This window comes from Pyxicephalus adspersus, chromosome 7 (assembly GCF_032062135.1).
Source record: "Pyxicephalus adspersus chromosome 7, UCB_Pads_2.0, whole genome shotgun sequence".
Taxonomy (NCBI): Eukaryota; Metazoa; Chordata; class Amphibia; order Anura; family Pyxicephalidae; genus Pyxicephalus; species Pyxicephalus adspersus.
In genome coordinates, this window is record NC_092864.1 from 64,444,243 (window position 1) to 64,462,049 (window position 17,807).

At 34.7% G+C, this 17,807-nt stretch overlaps 1 protein-coding gene across 1 annotated transcript; it reads left to right on the forward strand.

Annotated features, from left to right (window-relative positions):
• Window positions 1-492: 492 nt before the first annotated feature.
• On the forward strand, window positions 493-15,876 carry CD28 (CD28 molecule). The gene is made up of 4 exons (XM_072418785.1): window positions 493-743; window positions 10,947-11,282; window positions 13,210-13,331; window positions 14,999-15,876. The coding sequence occupies exons 1-4, from the start codon at window positions 689-691 to the stop codon at window positions 15,119-15,121; spliced, it is 636 nt and encodes a 211-aa protein (XP_072274886.1). The 5' UTR covers window positions 493-688; the 3' UTR covers window positions 15,122-15,876.
• The last annotated feature ends 1,931 nt before the right edge of the window (window positions 15,877-17,807 follow it).

Sequence of the window (17,807 nt, forward strand, 5' to 3'; positions counted from 1 at the left end):
CTGGCTAGCTAGTGATATGATGCGCTATATTGTAATTACGAATCTCAGGTCTTCCCATAACTTGTACACATGTTCATGCTAATACACACTTTTTCTAAACAGGTGAGGTACTGTAAAAATTCATATAATCATATTGCTAAGCCAAATTAATGTGTATATTCCATGTGGACCAATTTTACCTGGCATTATATTACCACCACTTTAATGTAGCATGATGACTGCTAGGAATTGAAAGTTGCATTAATATAATGCCTTATGTAAAACCCACTTGTCTGTTTCTTATAAACTTAAAGCTCTTCACTGGAAGAAGTGAAAAAGAGAAATGAAAATATTAGATTTGTCTTTATCATGAAGTCTTGTTTTTGCCTAAAGTGTTAGGTAGAAAAGTTGAAGTCATCAGCCTGGTTTCCTGCCTAGTATGTGGTAGAGCTGAATGAAAACCTATTGTGTGACAGATTTGGTAAGATAGAGGCGGAGATAGACATAGGAAAAAGTGAGAGAAACGGGTGTCACATTCACACTGGGGTCTGGTTAGCAAAAGAATATGATGTTATTGTGTGGAGGTCCGGTTTTGCTTCACACAACAGATATATGAATGAAAAACCCAAGATTTACCTGAAGTTGGATTGGGTTCTTCTTGTCAATTCTCACATGTGCATGGAGTTATGTTCCAAGACGTAATGCAGCCATGGTTCTGTGGATCATTTTGACAATAGGTCTGATCACACTGGCTCAATGCATAGGTAAGTCCAGAATATATTGGTTATAAATAAGAGAAAATTAACTATGTCTATCTCATGCCATCATTATCTGATTTTACCCCATACAATAACTTGTATTTTAGATATTTGTTAAATGTATGCAGTAGGGTACAACTAGGTTATACCATGGCTATTTAGTTTATTATGTTTTAAATTCTTTCATTAAACGAAAAAGTATAGTAACAACAAATTATTTTGCTGTTGGTTTAATTATTTCAGACTTATAATGCACCTGACATTGGTGGAGTTAAGATGGATGTTCTGTTCTATAAAATCAAATATAAACAGCAATTGATTAACCTGATAGTCACATACTTGTTCCATGGAAGAATATATTAATTCAGCTAATATAATAATTGTGAGAGGGAGCAATGCTAAGCAATAGTCTATACCAACTACTGGCATTTCTCTTTTTCGCAGCTGAAACTGCTGATTGGTTTCTGTACATTTCTGAATGTACATGGCTTTGTATTTTATTCAATACATTTGCTAAACAAATTATTATATAGCTATTACATGTAGAGTTTTTTTCCTGCATTGTGGAGACAGGGTCATTATTATAAATATGAATTCAATTATAACACCAGTAAATTTGAATTGTTTCTGTTAATATTTATCTTAATGTATTGTATACATTTGTTACTTAAATATTAAATCCTTAAAGGTTATTCCAGAATAGGCTAGTTGCCTGGCTATCCCTGGCTAAAGTTCTTCCTGAGCTTCTTCTGGAAATCAAAGTACAATCCTGATATACTTGTTTAAAATCGGTCCACTGGATTAAAAAGACAGCCAGGGAAGTAATATTTTAAGAAGTAGATCAGTAATGGCAGCATCTTTACCTTCTAACTTCAAATGTCTTTTACAAAATGTAGCAGCAGTGGTAGTTGCTTGTCATGTTCAAGTAGACCAAGCTATATATAAACTCTAAATCAAGGTTGTAAAATACAGGTAATATGTCTGTAAGGTATCCAGAAAAGAAGAAACCCCACCTTTTCCTGGCTAATGTGGGACCTCTTGTCAAAAGTCTGTAATTCCAACAGTAACGTTGGCATAGTAATGTGAAGAGTACAAAGTAGTGAGTGTTTCTTTGATCAGTGACTACAAATGTTACAAATAGAGTAGGCAAGGTATAGAATTTATAGTCAACATGCATGCCTTTAGTAAGGTTGACTTAACAAAGAGGCAAAAAATGGTTACTTTGAAAAGTGAATCTTAACTTTTTAAATACGTTAACGTTGCGTTCACTTCAGTTATCCAGTTCTGAGTAAGCAACAACATTTTGTTTTACACTTCCTTTACATATAGCTGTCAATTTTAAACAATCACATAAATAGGTTTTCAAAGTGAACTTTTCATTACTATCTTTAGTCTTCAGTTAACATTTGATTTACTAAAGCAATATAGGCCATTCACTTTCACAGGAAAGTGAAAGGGTTTTTGCTTAAATGTGACTGGATGGCTAAGTCATCAAAGCTTCAACTTATTCATTCTAAATGAAATATCCCTTACATGGTTATAATCCATTTGCTAATTAACTATATTTCTTTAGGAAATACCACCAATGCTATCAAGAAACACTTCTAGTCTGATCACACTAATAATAATGTTTCCAATAGTATTTATTGATTCTGCCTTTTTTTGTATGCCATTTGCCACTTTTGCAGGAACTTTTTATTTTCCCTTCTGGTCCAGCTTCTGCCTGAGAAGCCCTCAGATACGTGTGAGTGATGGCAGAGAATAGGCTCAGTGCAATGTAATAATGTACAAGCATTCTCCCATGCACAGCTCCACAATTTGGAAGCATTTATGGTGGCACCAGTCAGTCACATTGATGATGTCAGAGCCAGTACGGGGCCTTCTGCAGTAAACCTCCTAAAATGTTAAAAGGTGAAGAAAACTATTGGACAATTACTGGCAAAAGGCATAATGAATTGGTGACCCTGGTATTCCCTGATAATGCTGTCTTTATAAGATTCACTTTACAGAGTGAACATATCATATGACTTCTGTAAGTCAACACCACTGATTGCTTACATGTTTACTATCATTTCTATTTTGTGAATAGAGAAAGTATATTTTTTTGTTCTATGCCTGCCTAATCCAAAGCACCATCAGATATCAATATTTTGTTTTCAATTTTAGAAATAGCATAAACCTCAACTGTCGAGAGCATGGACACCCATATGAAGCTTTCTGTAATCATTTAAAACTGACACTTTAAAGCAGGAAAAGCACCATATTGCTAAACACACAGCTTAAAAACAAACTTTTGGTTTGGACATTAGCTTCTCCCTTACTGAAAGAAAACCTAAAAAAAAAATTGTTTTCAAGGAATTTACCAGCTTGTAATCAAAAACATTACACATATTTTTATTTTTAAAAAAGTGTCATCCCCTCTGTAATACATGCTCCCCTATTTGTATTTAAGTATATATTGATGCAAAAAAATGCAATATGCCTCTGCAATGTATGAGCATTTTGTTTTATTCCTTTAAAGACCCTGCAAGAACATAACTACTGTTCTGTGAACTTTAACTTGCTTTGTAAAATTAGAACACATTTTTTGAAATAGTGTGAAATGAATATCTTTAACGCTATAACTGAGCACTTTGTTTTGGAGTTAAAAGGTGGAGACGTTAAGATCAGGTGTTGTGGTTATAATGCAAGTTGTCATTTTTCCTGTCACTTTGTGCAAACTAAAAACAATATTCTATATTACATATGCATCTTGAATTATCTGTTTTCACATTAGATACTGATTTTTCTGAAAGTTTAGACTGTTGGCATTATCATTAAAACATATTTAACATAGGATTATCTTCTTCTTAACAATATGATTATCATATTATGCTATAATATGCACGTTAACAAAATTCTATGGTGTCAATGGGCCCCTATCAAGATCTCTATTTCATATTCATACCCGTATAACAAAGCAAGGAACAAGGAATGGACATATAAGTATACATTTTTTAAACAAATGTTTAAAATGCAACCTGTATATGTATCTACATTCCACTTGGTACCAAGTCAAATATCTATTCTGCTATCAACAGAAATGGAACTTGGAGGGTCAATATGTGAAGCCAATCAGATGCATTGCTTGCACATGTGGTTGCAAGAAAAACTGCAATCAGAAAAGAGAGTAGAAGGAGAAGCTATTATATCAGCGGCTCTTTCACTGTCCAATTACAGACTGAGGGAAAGGATGCAACAAAGCTGTATTGCTTACCTGCAGTAGAGAAAAGTAAGATCACTGACCTGACTCTTCTCTGGATGTAGAGTTTTACACTGACTGGCCAAATGTACAAATCCTTTGCCAGGTATAGTTTAGATTTTTATTAAATGATAGTGAATATATGTCCATGAGGGTCTGCATTCTATAATTGCAGTCAGGTAGCATGATTTGTGTGAAAATTCGGTATTTCTACAGTCTTTTAAATACAAAAGAGAGAGATAAGTTAAATGTACATTCAATAAAAGTAATTTTTTTTACCATATTTGGACAAACAACCATTAGATCTTCAGTCAAACATGACTTACTGATACTAAAATACCTAAATGAAGGACACAAAAGATAGGCATGATATATTCATTCTTATAATCAAAATGAACAAATATGACTTACATGTACCAACAATGTAACTCCAAGAAATTAGGATTCCAGGTTGAATGACAATAATAAGAACAGGTACAGGGTCTGGTCTCATCACTATTAATGTGTGTTATCATGCCAAATCAAATTGAAAAAAAGTTTCCAATTTCACTGAAGCAGCCACAGTTCCAAGTATTTCCTTACTTATAGATTTAGTTTAAGGTTTGGAAAGAGTAAATAGTCAACCTAGAATTCCTTATTAAAGTGTGCTTGATAACATTTGTCCAAAAGTTGAAGTTGAAAAGGGAATGGATCTTCCAATACAATAATGGTCTGAGGCACACAAATCTACCATGTAAAAGCTCAAAAAGAAGAAATGGAGGGTCGCAGGCTGGTCTAGTCACAGCCTTGGTTTTATATTCAATAACATATTTATGCTCAGATGCTCTAGACCAAGTAACAATGCTCGTTTCACCACATTTTACTACATACTTGTGTAGGATAAAAGGTCAATGTATGGTTCAAATCGTGTCAACGCGAAATGGGCCAAATACTGGGATATAGATAATCAAAAAGAAAAGGAGCAAAAGAAATCTTTGTATTGAAGAGTTAGGGTCCCATTTATTTGAATGTACAGTTATGACTGAATTCTGTTTTAATTGAAATATAAGTAGTCAAAAAAACCCTTCTTCTGACTTCTTTTCTTTTTGATTTACTACATACATAGTTACATAGTAGGTAAGGTTAAAAAAGACATAAGTCCATCAAGTTCAACCACTAGGGAAATAAGCATATCCCAGATATAAAACTCTATGGACATAGGTGATCCAGAGGAAGGCAAAAAAAACTCTGGTACAATTTGCTTCAACAGAGGAAAAATTCCTTCCTGATTCCATGAGGCAATCGGATGTTCCCTGGATCAACAGTCACTGTTATTTTTACTTTAAATTCTTAATCCCCAGGTATATTCTGTGCTTCAAGAAATCATCCAGCTTTGTTTTAAAGCAACCTATAAAAGTTGCTGAAACTACTTCCAGAGGGAGCTGATTCCACATTTTCACAGACCTTACAGTAAAGAAAAAGTGGACTGATCCAAATTACACAAATTGATTTTTAGTACAGTGATCACTTTGCTTTCTTTGCTTTTGGATTCTTTCCAGGTCCTCACCCAATATATATATGGGATTATGATAGACTTTAGGCATGGTAAATTAAGTTAGCTCTTTCACTTTGAACAAAGAAATCACATCTGAGCCATGTGGTTCTGTGTATTTCTGGTCTAATAACTTTCACTGTACATTGGGTTGCCATACAGAACTAATGGCCACACACTGGAATGCATATATACAAAACATTATAGTGTTTTTCCATAAAGCAAGATCATTTCTCGGCCACATTGTTGCCCTAAGCAAAACCCCTCAAGCAGCCACACACGTATAAGTTACTAAAACATAGGATCATAAGTTTTCCTACATTTAGCAAAATATAGAATAATACATCATACAGTAAATCTATTGTACATGTAGCCATGTCCATTATAAGCAAATACTTGCCTCTACACAGCTAAACAGCTGGTAATGTGCACTGAGGGATATGGTCCCTGGGAATGGGTAGTATACTTGTAACATATTGTCCTCTGATTGAGTACACACAGTTTAGTAATAAATAATGTAATGGTTTCCACTATGTAGGATTTACCCAGCCTGGCAGGATCGACTACTGTATTTACTAATCTAGAGTTTAGAGTCTCTGGATCTGTATGCTTACTTGCTAGGAAAATTATCCTTGCTGCTGCTTTTTCAATTTATTTATTGCTCAGTAAAGCTTAAGAAAACAAGTTGTTTGCTAGCATGCACTATGTACATCCTGAATACTTTCCCCATGCTTTCAGCAACATCAAAACCATGGAAATAGGCTAAAAGTGCTATTAGGAGTGACTGAGGAGTGAAGCTACAGCCAGCCAGTGCAACATGCGTTAGTACCCGTAGGTAGTTGAAAAGTGCTATAACACTATAACCTATAACGCTATAACAATAAAAACTGTGTTTTTTAACTCAGTTTAAGCTGTATATGATATATACCGTACACAAACTGTGCCTTAACTGTCTTATCTGTCACATTTTATTTTCTGTCCAGCATCTATTCAATTCACACCCCACAGGTGAGTGACAACACCATTGCTTTAGGAGTTAGGCTACGTACACACGTGCAATAATTATCATTGGAAACGAACAACTAATGACCGATCATCCGATAATCACTAACAAAAAAAGTGCACAACGACTGGCCAACGACGCCAAAGAATGCGGAATGTCACTTGAAATGAACAACTGTCCCGGCGGATTTGATTGGGTGCCAATCATTTGCTATCTATTGTGTGTATGGTGGTTCAGTGAACGTGGATAGTTCTGCAGTACACTTTCTCCAGTATACATCACTTCCTGCATCTACTGTGTGTACATTATTGGTTGTTTAATTTTGAACCACTACAATGTTTTAAAATGTACAGAATTGTGCACAATACGATTGTTCAAAATATTCGTGCATAACCGTTGATCGGTCGTTAATCATTCTTTTTCTAATGATAATTATTGCATGTGTGTACATAGCCTTAGGCAACATAGTAGTGCTTCTTCTGCAGGCTGTTGATAATAAAGGAACATAGTATGATAACAAGTTCTTCTTTCAACATGTTCCTTTGTGCTCTATGACAAAGCCTGCCTTTCCTCTTCCAAACTGACTGTAACTGGATCTAATCCATCCAGTTAACCATTATATTTAAATATACATTTATTTGCTTAAAGATAAACAACCTTGTTAAATGTATTTCTATATCTATCCTAAATTCATGAATTGAGTTTTTATAAATCATACATACTGTGACGATAAGTTTAGGTATGTGTAATGTGTTTCATTTTTGGGAGTTTATCTAGCTTACGTTCATAAGCATAACTGATGCAGCACTACAAAATTCTACATGTAACTGTTCTTTAGTTTATGTGCTAGTAACCTATTTACAAACTTAGCAGATGTTGAAGTTCTTCCTTTGAAAGACATAGACCAGGTGTTTGAGGTGTTCTTACTTAAAATGAGAAATATTTGCAGGAGTGTGAAAGATTGCATGTATATGCAGTATAACATTATTTTAAACAATAATATTAATCATTAATCAATGTTTTGTGCTGGGGTCACAATTTGATTAAAATTTGCATAACTTGGTTCTCTGATAAGTATTTACTATTGATATTTAGTTGCAAGACAAATCTTTTTTTGCAACCAACACAAGTAATTATGATTTCTGAAGAATAATTTATGTGCTTGTGTTTCAAACCCCACTGTTCCATATGAAGCAATATCAGAAGTACTTAAATGGTGCAACCTACTAAGTACTGTAACTCCTCTAGGGGATGCACAAGTGAGTGTATACAATCCCTTTGGGACAGACAGCAAGACTGAGCTCCCTAGAATACTGGCGGGTGAACTTGAAAGCCAGAGGTAGATATAGTATTAGTTCAAAAAGTTTAGCACAATTGCCCCCCTGGAACTTAGGGACCTGTTTATACTAGACCATGGTCAGATAATGGGACCCCTACCTGCTGTTACAGAGATCTGAATCCTTCTTCTATAGCAGAAGTTTTTATAATGTCCTATTTTCCGGGTTTGTAAAATCCAAGTAGTGCAGGTGCCTATCATCTCCTCTCCGTCAACCCCTTCCCGACTGCCTAACTGGTACTAAGAAATGTAGAGTATCCTTATTCCTTTTTGAAGGGGGTCTTTGCTAGTCAACACAAGCCACAGTTATGTGAGCCAATGTCAAAGTTCATGGCAAAGTCTACTCCTTATTGACATCTATCTATCTATCTTTCTTACTATTTATCTATCTACATCTATCTATCTATCTATCTATCTATCTATCTATCTATCTATCTATCTATCTATCGATCCATCTATTGTCTTTTGGACTATCTTATAAATCAGTTTTGCACTTTGCACTTTGGTGACTGTGTCCACCACTGCGTGGGGAATACCATGTTTGGGAGAGAGCAGCCATGTGCTTCTTTATGTCAATATCCCACTGGTACAGCAAGCACATAGAAATGGGTTTCTTTCCTTTTTTCCTAACTCTACTATGAATAGAAAATGTAGACCTCCAGCCAGACATTGATTTCCTCCTCAACATTTTTTGAGCAGAAATATGTGTTCCATATATTAAAAATCAAGGGTAGTCTGGGTCATACTGTTTAAAGCTTAACTTTTAGATTGCAGAATATTTAAAAACTTCAAGTTAGTCACCTGACTACATGTCCACTTAGTTACCTTTCTGCCTGGACATCCTTAAGATCAGTGGAGTCCAACACTATGGACACTTTGGGTCTGTAATAAAATTTCTAGCCTGCCTTTACTGTATACTCATGTAGCAGTTTTACCCTAAATGATAAGTCAGTGCAACTGGGGAAGAGTTTCTGGGGACCTCCCATGCATTGCAATATACATAAAAAGTGACACAGCATATCGAAGAGTATTTTCCAGAGAGCTTCCACTCACAGCCTTCCCGAATACCTCTAGCTACATAAATCACAGCTCCTTGTAACAAAAAAAAAAACATTATTACTAGCTATATGCTTTATGTTGCTTTGAGAGCTTTCACACATTGGCAGATCTACTGTCAATTTTGTATTATATACTCGTATTTAGTTATTATATACTCAGATTTGATGTTGTCACTAATATAAATGCTTACATATGGGGGACACGAAATAAAAAAGGCAGACTATAGATGTTTGGCCATACCATTAGGCAAAATAAAACATTTTGCTTTAGCTTCCAAACAGACCCATAAGATAATGCTATTATTTTTTACATTCGTTGATATGCAACTGCATTAAATGAATGCCCCTTTTGTGTTGAAAGCAGGTTTTCTTTGCTGGAATCAGACAAGAACCTAAATGAACATTACTGAGGGAACATAGAACTAGGAATGTAGATAGATTCTCAGCATGTAGATGGTGTTTCATATGTTGCAGCTCAGAAGTGCCTATTTTTGCACCAAGATTCCATATACAATGTCTGCAGTTATTTTGTGATCATTATTTTTCCAGGAACACTCTGAAACTGTATTGTTTTATAATTACATAAATATACAGCTCCCAATGTTCTCTTATTTGGAGAGACTGTCCCCCAGTGAAAAACCAAAGTCCAAAGCCCTTTTTTTTATTGACATAGCAATCTGTAGACATACATGTTTGATTTAAACTGAGCCTAAACCTAAAAACAATTAAGTAAGTTTACCAGCCACCAAGTTGGGTAAGCTGCAGTATAATATTTGTTTGCATTTTTGGGCTGAAAGAATAGGGTCACTATAGCTTTAACAGAGCTGTAACTAACGGTACTATTAATATTTCTTTATGTTTCAGTTGCTTTCAATTAGTATTTCTAACAGCTAATTAAAAAAAAGTAGCATTGCCTGAAAAAAAATTCATGTTTTATGTGATCTTTGTGTTATATGTTTTATGTGATCTTTTTGTTATGTGTTTTATTTGATCTTTTTTGCCTTTGTATTTGTCATGGTCCACGTCATTGCAGGTGTGGCAATGATGTATCTAATCACCAAATATTCTGTGACCCTTTTCCCTTCTCTCGGTGGTATATGAATGAACGTATCCAGTTAATTTTTCTAACTAACACAGCAGAATTTTTATTGCTATATTTCGCCTTTAAGAAACAATGCACAATAAAAATGTTCATCTTTTATCCTCCCTTTCACATTGTGGTTTTGTTTACTTGCTTCAACTTCCTGAGTTACACAACTGTTTTGCTGCTTTCAGCTATTATCTGTGCAAGTCAGCAAATCTGGGTCACAGAGTTGACTTCTTTGCTAGGGAGGACCCTTGAATGAGAGGAAATACATAGTTCACATGTGCATAGGGGTCTTCCTTCTGATGTAATAAAACCAGTCAGTCGGCATCTGGTTAGCCTAACCACCACTACTTTTAGCTTACATTTTCTACTGTTGTTGTTTTACATGTTACACTACCAACGAAAATGCTTTGTGCTTTGTAAAAAGACAGCTTATAAATACTATCACTAAAATTATGATATTATGTACTTATGTTTTTTTTATTGCTACAAAAATCTCTGTACTAAAAACTTTGAATCTGTTCCCAATAACTGGTAAATGAGTAACAGTGCAGTAGCTATCTATTTAGTGTATATACACAGCTTACAGCAATTTACAAGCTATATGCAAACTGTGATATTTCAATATTTGTCATATAGTGAATCTAAATAGTTTTGCAGAGACAGGTAATATTTGTACTTATGTTTAAAGGGTTGTTTCACCAATAACTAATTACCGATTTGGTAGGGGATAGAGAGTTAATCATTTTATTTTTCAAGGATTCTGTTGATGAGATATTTTTACTTGTTGCCCTGCTTTTCTTGTTTTTTTGCCTCTGTACATTTAATATATTATTTATATTATTTTTATATGTATGATATATTGTACCTTAAAAAATATACAAAATTTACAATTACGTATTTTGAATAAAGTAGCTGGTAATTTTCTTAATTCTCATTTTCTAATTTTCTAGATAATAAACCAGGGAAACACAGATACATCCTCCATGACAAAGACAGTATCAACTTAACATATTACAGTGACTTTAATCACACCAATAAGGAATTTAAGGTGTCTTTAAAAAGAGGAATTAACAAATCAGAGACTGTTTGTGTATTATCTTTCAATTTTACCCAGAAGATATTTGAAGATAACAACTGCCAAGTGACTCCAGGGGTAAACCAGGTGACTTTTTACCTGCAGGGTTTAACTGCAAACAATACAGACATTTACTTTTTCCAAAAAGAAGTCATGTATCCGCCACCTTACATTTGTGACTATGACAATGGCACTATTATTCATGTAAAAGGTAAGAAAGGTGCAATATTTAGCCGTTATTATAAAGTATCTATAAAGGGGAATTTTTTTTTACAGTACATTTTTTATATTTAAAAAAATACATTTTCAATTGTATGACATTAGTGGGTATTGCAGAGCCTAAGGTATAACGTTTAATTATACAATGCAAACATACATGTAGCAGTATACCAACATTTGTAGGACTTAAAAACTAAAGTTATGAATCAAAACATTATAAAACTAACAGACCTAAATCTCAAGACTGCAGCTTTAGGGTTTGTGTAGGGTTTTTTTGAGGATGTGTAGAACTTTTGGGTAGGGTCTGTAAAAGTGGTGGCTGGTCACCATAAGATGGTACAGCACGTTTAGTCTGTCGCTTTGGGTATTTGTCTAGGCTGTGTGTGACAATAGTTGGACACTGAAGGGACCCAAAACATGGGTATGCAAACTATTCATAATATATTAAGTTTTGGGAACATGTGTATTGAACAAATATGTTTTTTAACATCCCTTATTCTTATTTGGAGTTATAGATGGGACTGATCAGAACTAAAAGGGCAATTGTACACATTTTAATGTATATTTTTTTTATTTAGTTTCTTCTTATATGAAGAAACAAAGAATAAACAATAAAGATTGTAAACAGTAGTTTGAACACAGAACACTCATAGACAGTAGCACAATTAGGTGGTTCAAGAAAGAAGCTCAGTTCATTGTCCGGTTAACTCAATTTATTAATGATCTCCAAGACTGGAGAGAATACACTTTCATCAGTGAAGCTGAGTGATACAGCAAACCTGGAACGGTTCTGGGCCAGGACTGAAAACATTTGCTAATGAATAGCAAATTACTTTTAAAAAAACAATTCCAGGTTTGCTGGATCACTCAATGAAAGTGTATCCTCTTCAGTTCTGGAAAGCTTTATTAAATTAGACCCAATGAATTCAACTATATCAGAAGATCATGTAATGGGCCTGATTTATTAAAGATTTATTAAAGGCTGGAGAGAATACACTTTGATAAGTGAATCTGGGTGATCCAGCAAACATGGAATGGATTTCTTCAAAGTCATTTGCTCATAGCAAATGTTTTGAATCCTGGACCAGATCCATTCCAGGTTTGCTGGATCACCCAACAACACTAATGAAAATGTATCCTCTCCAGCCTTGGAGAGCTTGATTAAATCAGGCCAAAAATGTAATATACCATGATGTCAATTCAAAGGAACATGACATTTATTGTTTCAGGTTGTAGACAGGGTATCAATGAAACATTCCCATGCCTCAAAGAATCATGTGACACATATTTCTTTATCCAGAGAGATTTAAATCTAGACCATGCACAAAACATATAAAAATTTTTCCTTTACAGACTTTTGAGTTGGTGAATCAATGTATATCCACTTATGCAAAATAGTTCTCTTATCAACTAAAGAAATGATTGACAGAAGCCTTCAGCTTCCACTAGTAATACAAGCCCCATGTTCGTATAGTTAAAAAAAAAAAAGGAACAAAGGAACAAAATTCATTAAAAAAACGGTAGCATAGTGCACTTGCGTTTTCCAAAACATTTTTATTTTTGGACACAGCCAAAAAAGCGTGAATTAAATCAGGGGGTTCAACTTGTAGACAATGAGAAGTACTTGTACTTCGACCCATGAGGAAAGCGGAATGTGGTCAGACATAGATGCCATGGAAAGCCTTCAGGGTCATTATCCAATACATGGTCAACAATATGGTCATAATCTACATCTACATAATCAGAGAAATGTGATATCTCATTAATCTTCACAAAGAAAGAATATGTTTAAAAATGTCCTGATTTGGTTTGGTATTTAGAAAATAAGTGTTCCCAGTGGTATTACTTGTATGCCATAGTGGCAGGTTATATGTCATTATAGGTTGATTTACTTGCTTTACCTTAAATTTTTTTTTCAGAACCTGATTGCACCACAGAAAAGCCTATGGTTACTAATGATACCCCTTGGAGTCCAATAATTGCACTTGGATGTTTCGCATTATATAGTATCATAATCACTACGGCTTTTTTCTATATGTTGGTAAGCTAAACATACGTTCCTACATCTAAGGGGCATTTGTTTTAATGTAACCAGATTCAAAACAAAGACAATGTTATATTTTTTGATTAGAATACTTTGAATGCCTATTGACCTTGGAAATGACCAAAAACAAAATTCTCCTATTAGGCTTAGGCAACTTTTCAGGCACCAAAATATTTGATAGGCGATTATATCAAAGATTTTGGTGTCTGCAAACCTCCTAGACGTTATGATTATTTAGGTATTTTTAAATGTCAAATTGGTACATTTGGTACAAACTTCCTGTCCCAGGGTGACAATGGTCATGTGGGCCATGAGTGTTTCTGATAATTTCCCAATCTTCTTCTTTTTCTCTGCCACATAGTAAAACCGGTAGTATGACTAAATTAAAGAGAGATTAATATTATTATTATTATATATTAAACAGGATCCATATAGCGCCAACATTTTACATAGCGCTGTACATTGAATAGAGGTTGCTAATACCAGACAGATACAGACAGTTAGGTGGGGTACACACGTGCAATAGTTATCGTCCGATAATCGGCTCAGGGCCGATATCGGACAAGAATCTTGCATGTGTACAGCAATTGTCATCCATCTTCCGAACGACCATTCTGGCGGATCAACGGACGATGGACAACGAATGGAAGTGAAAGGGCAGAGAGCGCAGTGGCTGCCACTCAGTCATTCTTCCCCTCCCCAATCCATAGAGCAGAATGTAGCTGTATGTACAGCACTCGTTCATGCATCGTGCAGTCGTTAGTCATTGGAAAGGATTGTGAAAGATCCTTTCCAACGACAATTATTGCACGTGTGTACATTTCCTAACACAGGAGAAGGAGAGGACCTTGCCCAGAAGAGCTTACAATCTAAAGAGAGATAAAAAAAAGCAATGTCAGTGCAGTCAGTACATTACTAAAACATCACTGAGCATTGGTTTTGTGGACAGAAGTTGTTAGAAGGGGTGAAGCTGTACATGGTGTTAACCATTAATCTCAGATCTTCAGCTAACTACCCACCTTTTCAGTATTTAAACATAGTGCTTATTAGAAGTGCACCCAAAACCACTACTAAAGCAAGTCATGACAGTGCATATTAGTCAGAATAAGAGTTGAAGAAGTAATAATAACAATCAGCATATGATATAGGATAGGGCTCTTGCATATCATTTACTCTGTAATCCTAACATTTTATGAATAGTGACAATAATGAAGTCTTCTTCTTTGCATTTCATGCTAGCTCTGCTAGAGTAGAACTCACAGTTCATTTTTTAACCACAAAAGCCAAAAGCCACAACCCCCCCCCCCCCCCCCCCATGCTACCAATACTTTAGCTGCATTTTGGGCTGTTATAGATTTTTTTTTGTACTGTATATGGAGGAACAGCATTGTCACCCAGTGTCAGAATCTTTTACTCTTTTCAAATCCATTTCATAGGAAGAAGTGTTCCATACTTCACTCAACACATATACAAGAAGTTACTACCACATTTCTGGCAGAAAACACAAAATTTAGTTTACACGTATCAAACAGACATAACAATACACTTTGAATGGTATATTCAACAGATCAAAATGAAACTAACAAATACATTTTATCGGTGTTTTTTGATAAAGTTTAACCATAATAAAACTAATATAAACTCTGAATATTTCTTTTTTACAGCAAAAAGGAAAAAGTACTAGAATTCAACAAAGTGAATATATTAATGTTGTACCGCGACGACCTCGACCTCCATTGTCTTGTGTAACATATGCTATGGCTCCTGTTAACTGTCATTCTCGTTGATTGCAGTCTAAACTGACCAGTTGTTCCATGCGGGGGCATTTTCATGAACTGATACCTCAACATAACAACAGTACATCTGCTTGGAACCCGAGTTTCCAGTTTCTGATCATCAAATTCATCATTTGCATTAACTATTGAGAAATAATATCAGTCTAGGATACTGATGTATTTCTTTTTTGAATATATTTCCTTTTTCTCAAGCCAATAAGTATTATTGTAATTGAAAAAAACATTTTAGTTAGGTTTAGTCAAGATAATGTAATCTACAAATATACTAATTTCATTAATTACAGAATAGTAATATTGCACGAAATAGTCTGTCTCAGGCTTTCTCAACCATTTACCCTTGAGGAACCCTTGAAATAATTTTTAGGTGTTGGAGAACCCCTACTATATTTAATGAATATTAAAGATGCTATTTGCATTGCTTGCCTGTAGGAAGAATGGCCATACATTAGTAGTCAGAATTCCACCTTTACAGGTCATTGGTGTCATACAGCTGGCTCTGCCAAGTGCTGTTGGCCCCAGAACTATGCAGGCACCAACTCATGGGAGGTCAATCAACCAAAGTTCAAGGAACTCTGACAACCTCTGGAGTAACCTTAGGGTTCCAGGTTGAGAATGCCTGGTCTATATGATAAAAATTAGTAAAATAAAAAAATATTAGTAATCATACATTTTGTTTTTGACAAGCCATACTACTTATTTCTTTATTAGTGCAATTCATGTCATTAAAATACATTTATAAGATGAAATGTTTCCTGTTAAGTATTTGCCTGTCTTGCTTCCTGCCGTAGTCCAGAATAATTGCCTGCTAAAAAAAAGTTACAATCCAACAACTCCGGGATGATCGGATTCCTGATACCCAGCTGCATTTAGGTGTTTTACCTGCCAGCTGAATGTATATGCTGGGACCTAGGAATGGAAATTGGAGGAACAAGAATGAGCAGAAAAGAGGCCAGGGAATGGACATTCCTGGAAGAGGAAAGAGTATCGCCAAGATCCTGATTATTCTTTCTTGACCAGATGTGGCTTAAGCAAAAAATCCTGAATTAAAGCATAGTACCCATAAAGGTCATGGTGGATTTCACGTAAAGTGGAGGTCAATGACATGGCTGTACTTTCTGTCAATGACTAGACTAGCTTTACATTTTGTTAATTTAAACTTTGAAATCTAGATATTTACCTAGTGATACCCCAACCAAAATCTTTTTTTCCTTCTAGATTTGGATGGGTTCAACAATAGTTGGGTCCAACTTTTTATTTAGGAACAAGTGGTTTGGTGTGTTTTGCCCAAAATATTTTGATATGTAATATTCTGAGATGCTGAAACCCACACTGGGACTATTGTGGACCAACTAATAAATATATTCAAATGACTATTGTCAACACATTGCTTCATTGGATTTTGAAGGCACTATTTGGTAAACAGAGTTCTGCTAAAGTGGCTCATGGTAGGTACAAGGTATTTGGAACCAAGATCTTTATGTAATAATGCGATATAGGTCTTAGATACTGACACATTTCACCATTGGGCTTCCTCAGAGGTAACACAGACCATAGCAATATTGATGCTTATCCCTTAAAATTAGAGATTGCAACTTAATGGTGGAGCATGAATTAAGTCTTAGCATATGAGAAGAGTATTTTTGGAATTTTTTACTAAAAATCCTCTACTTATATGCTAAGAGGGATTTCATGCTGCACCACTTAAGTTGTCATCTCTAATTTTAAGGGATAATTGGTAATATTGCTATGGTCTGTGTTACCCCTGAGGAAGCCCAATGGCGAATTGCGTCGGGTTCTAAACCTATATCGCACTATTACCTATGGATCTTGGTTCCAAATACCTTGTACGTACTATGATCCACTTGCACAACTCTATTTAGCAAATAGTCCTTACCAATGCCATAAAGCAATGTGGATTTGGGACTAAAATATGATATAAATTTTATGTGTTGAAACTTTTCTTATCTGAGGATAATCAGTTTGCAAGAAAAAAAAATACTTTTCCTTTTCTCTTTTTTGCTCCAAACTTTTTATTGCCTGTTTATTGTCTGTATCTTCACTGGGAAGATTTCTACTCCATGTACTGGTGATAGGGTGCCTCCAAGATAGGAAGTGATGCAATGAGGACTGGGTTTTACAATCTCTCTCAGTTGTATTCTGCTGGCCAGTTTGACTATATATTTTTCCTAGCACAAAGGTGATGCTGTGATTTTAACAATTTAGGTAATTTCACCAAACATCCATTTGGTAATAATTCGTATCTACACCTACACCTACATTGTTCCTAATAACTCCTCCTAAAATATTAAATGTCTCATTGTATGAAATTTAATATGCATGTGTCCTTTTTGTTGTGTTTTATTATTATTTTTACTGTCTGTTTCTTTATGATACTGTATATATATATATAAAAAATATATATATATATATATATATACATCAAAACTTCAATTGTACCAAAGACATCAACAAAATAGCATATCATTTTAATTTTAAAAAAGTTTGTGGAGTTTTATTCTAAATGTTAAATCAGATTTGAGAATGACATTTGTACACAAAGATAAATAATATTTAAAAAAATAATCCAATAAAAAGATAACACCTAGTATACATTTTCTATCTTGGGACAACTAGAACTGGACCTAGCAGGAAATCTGAGGTATACAGACTTTTTATT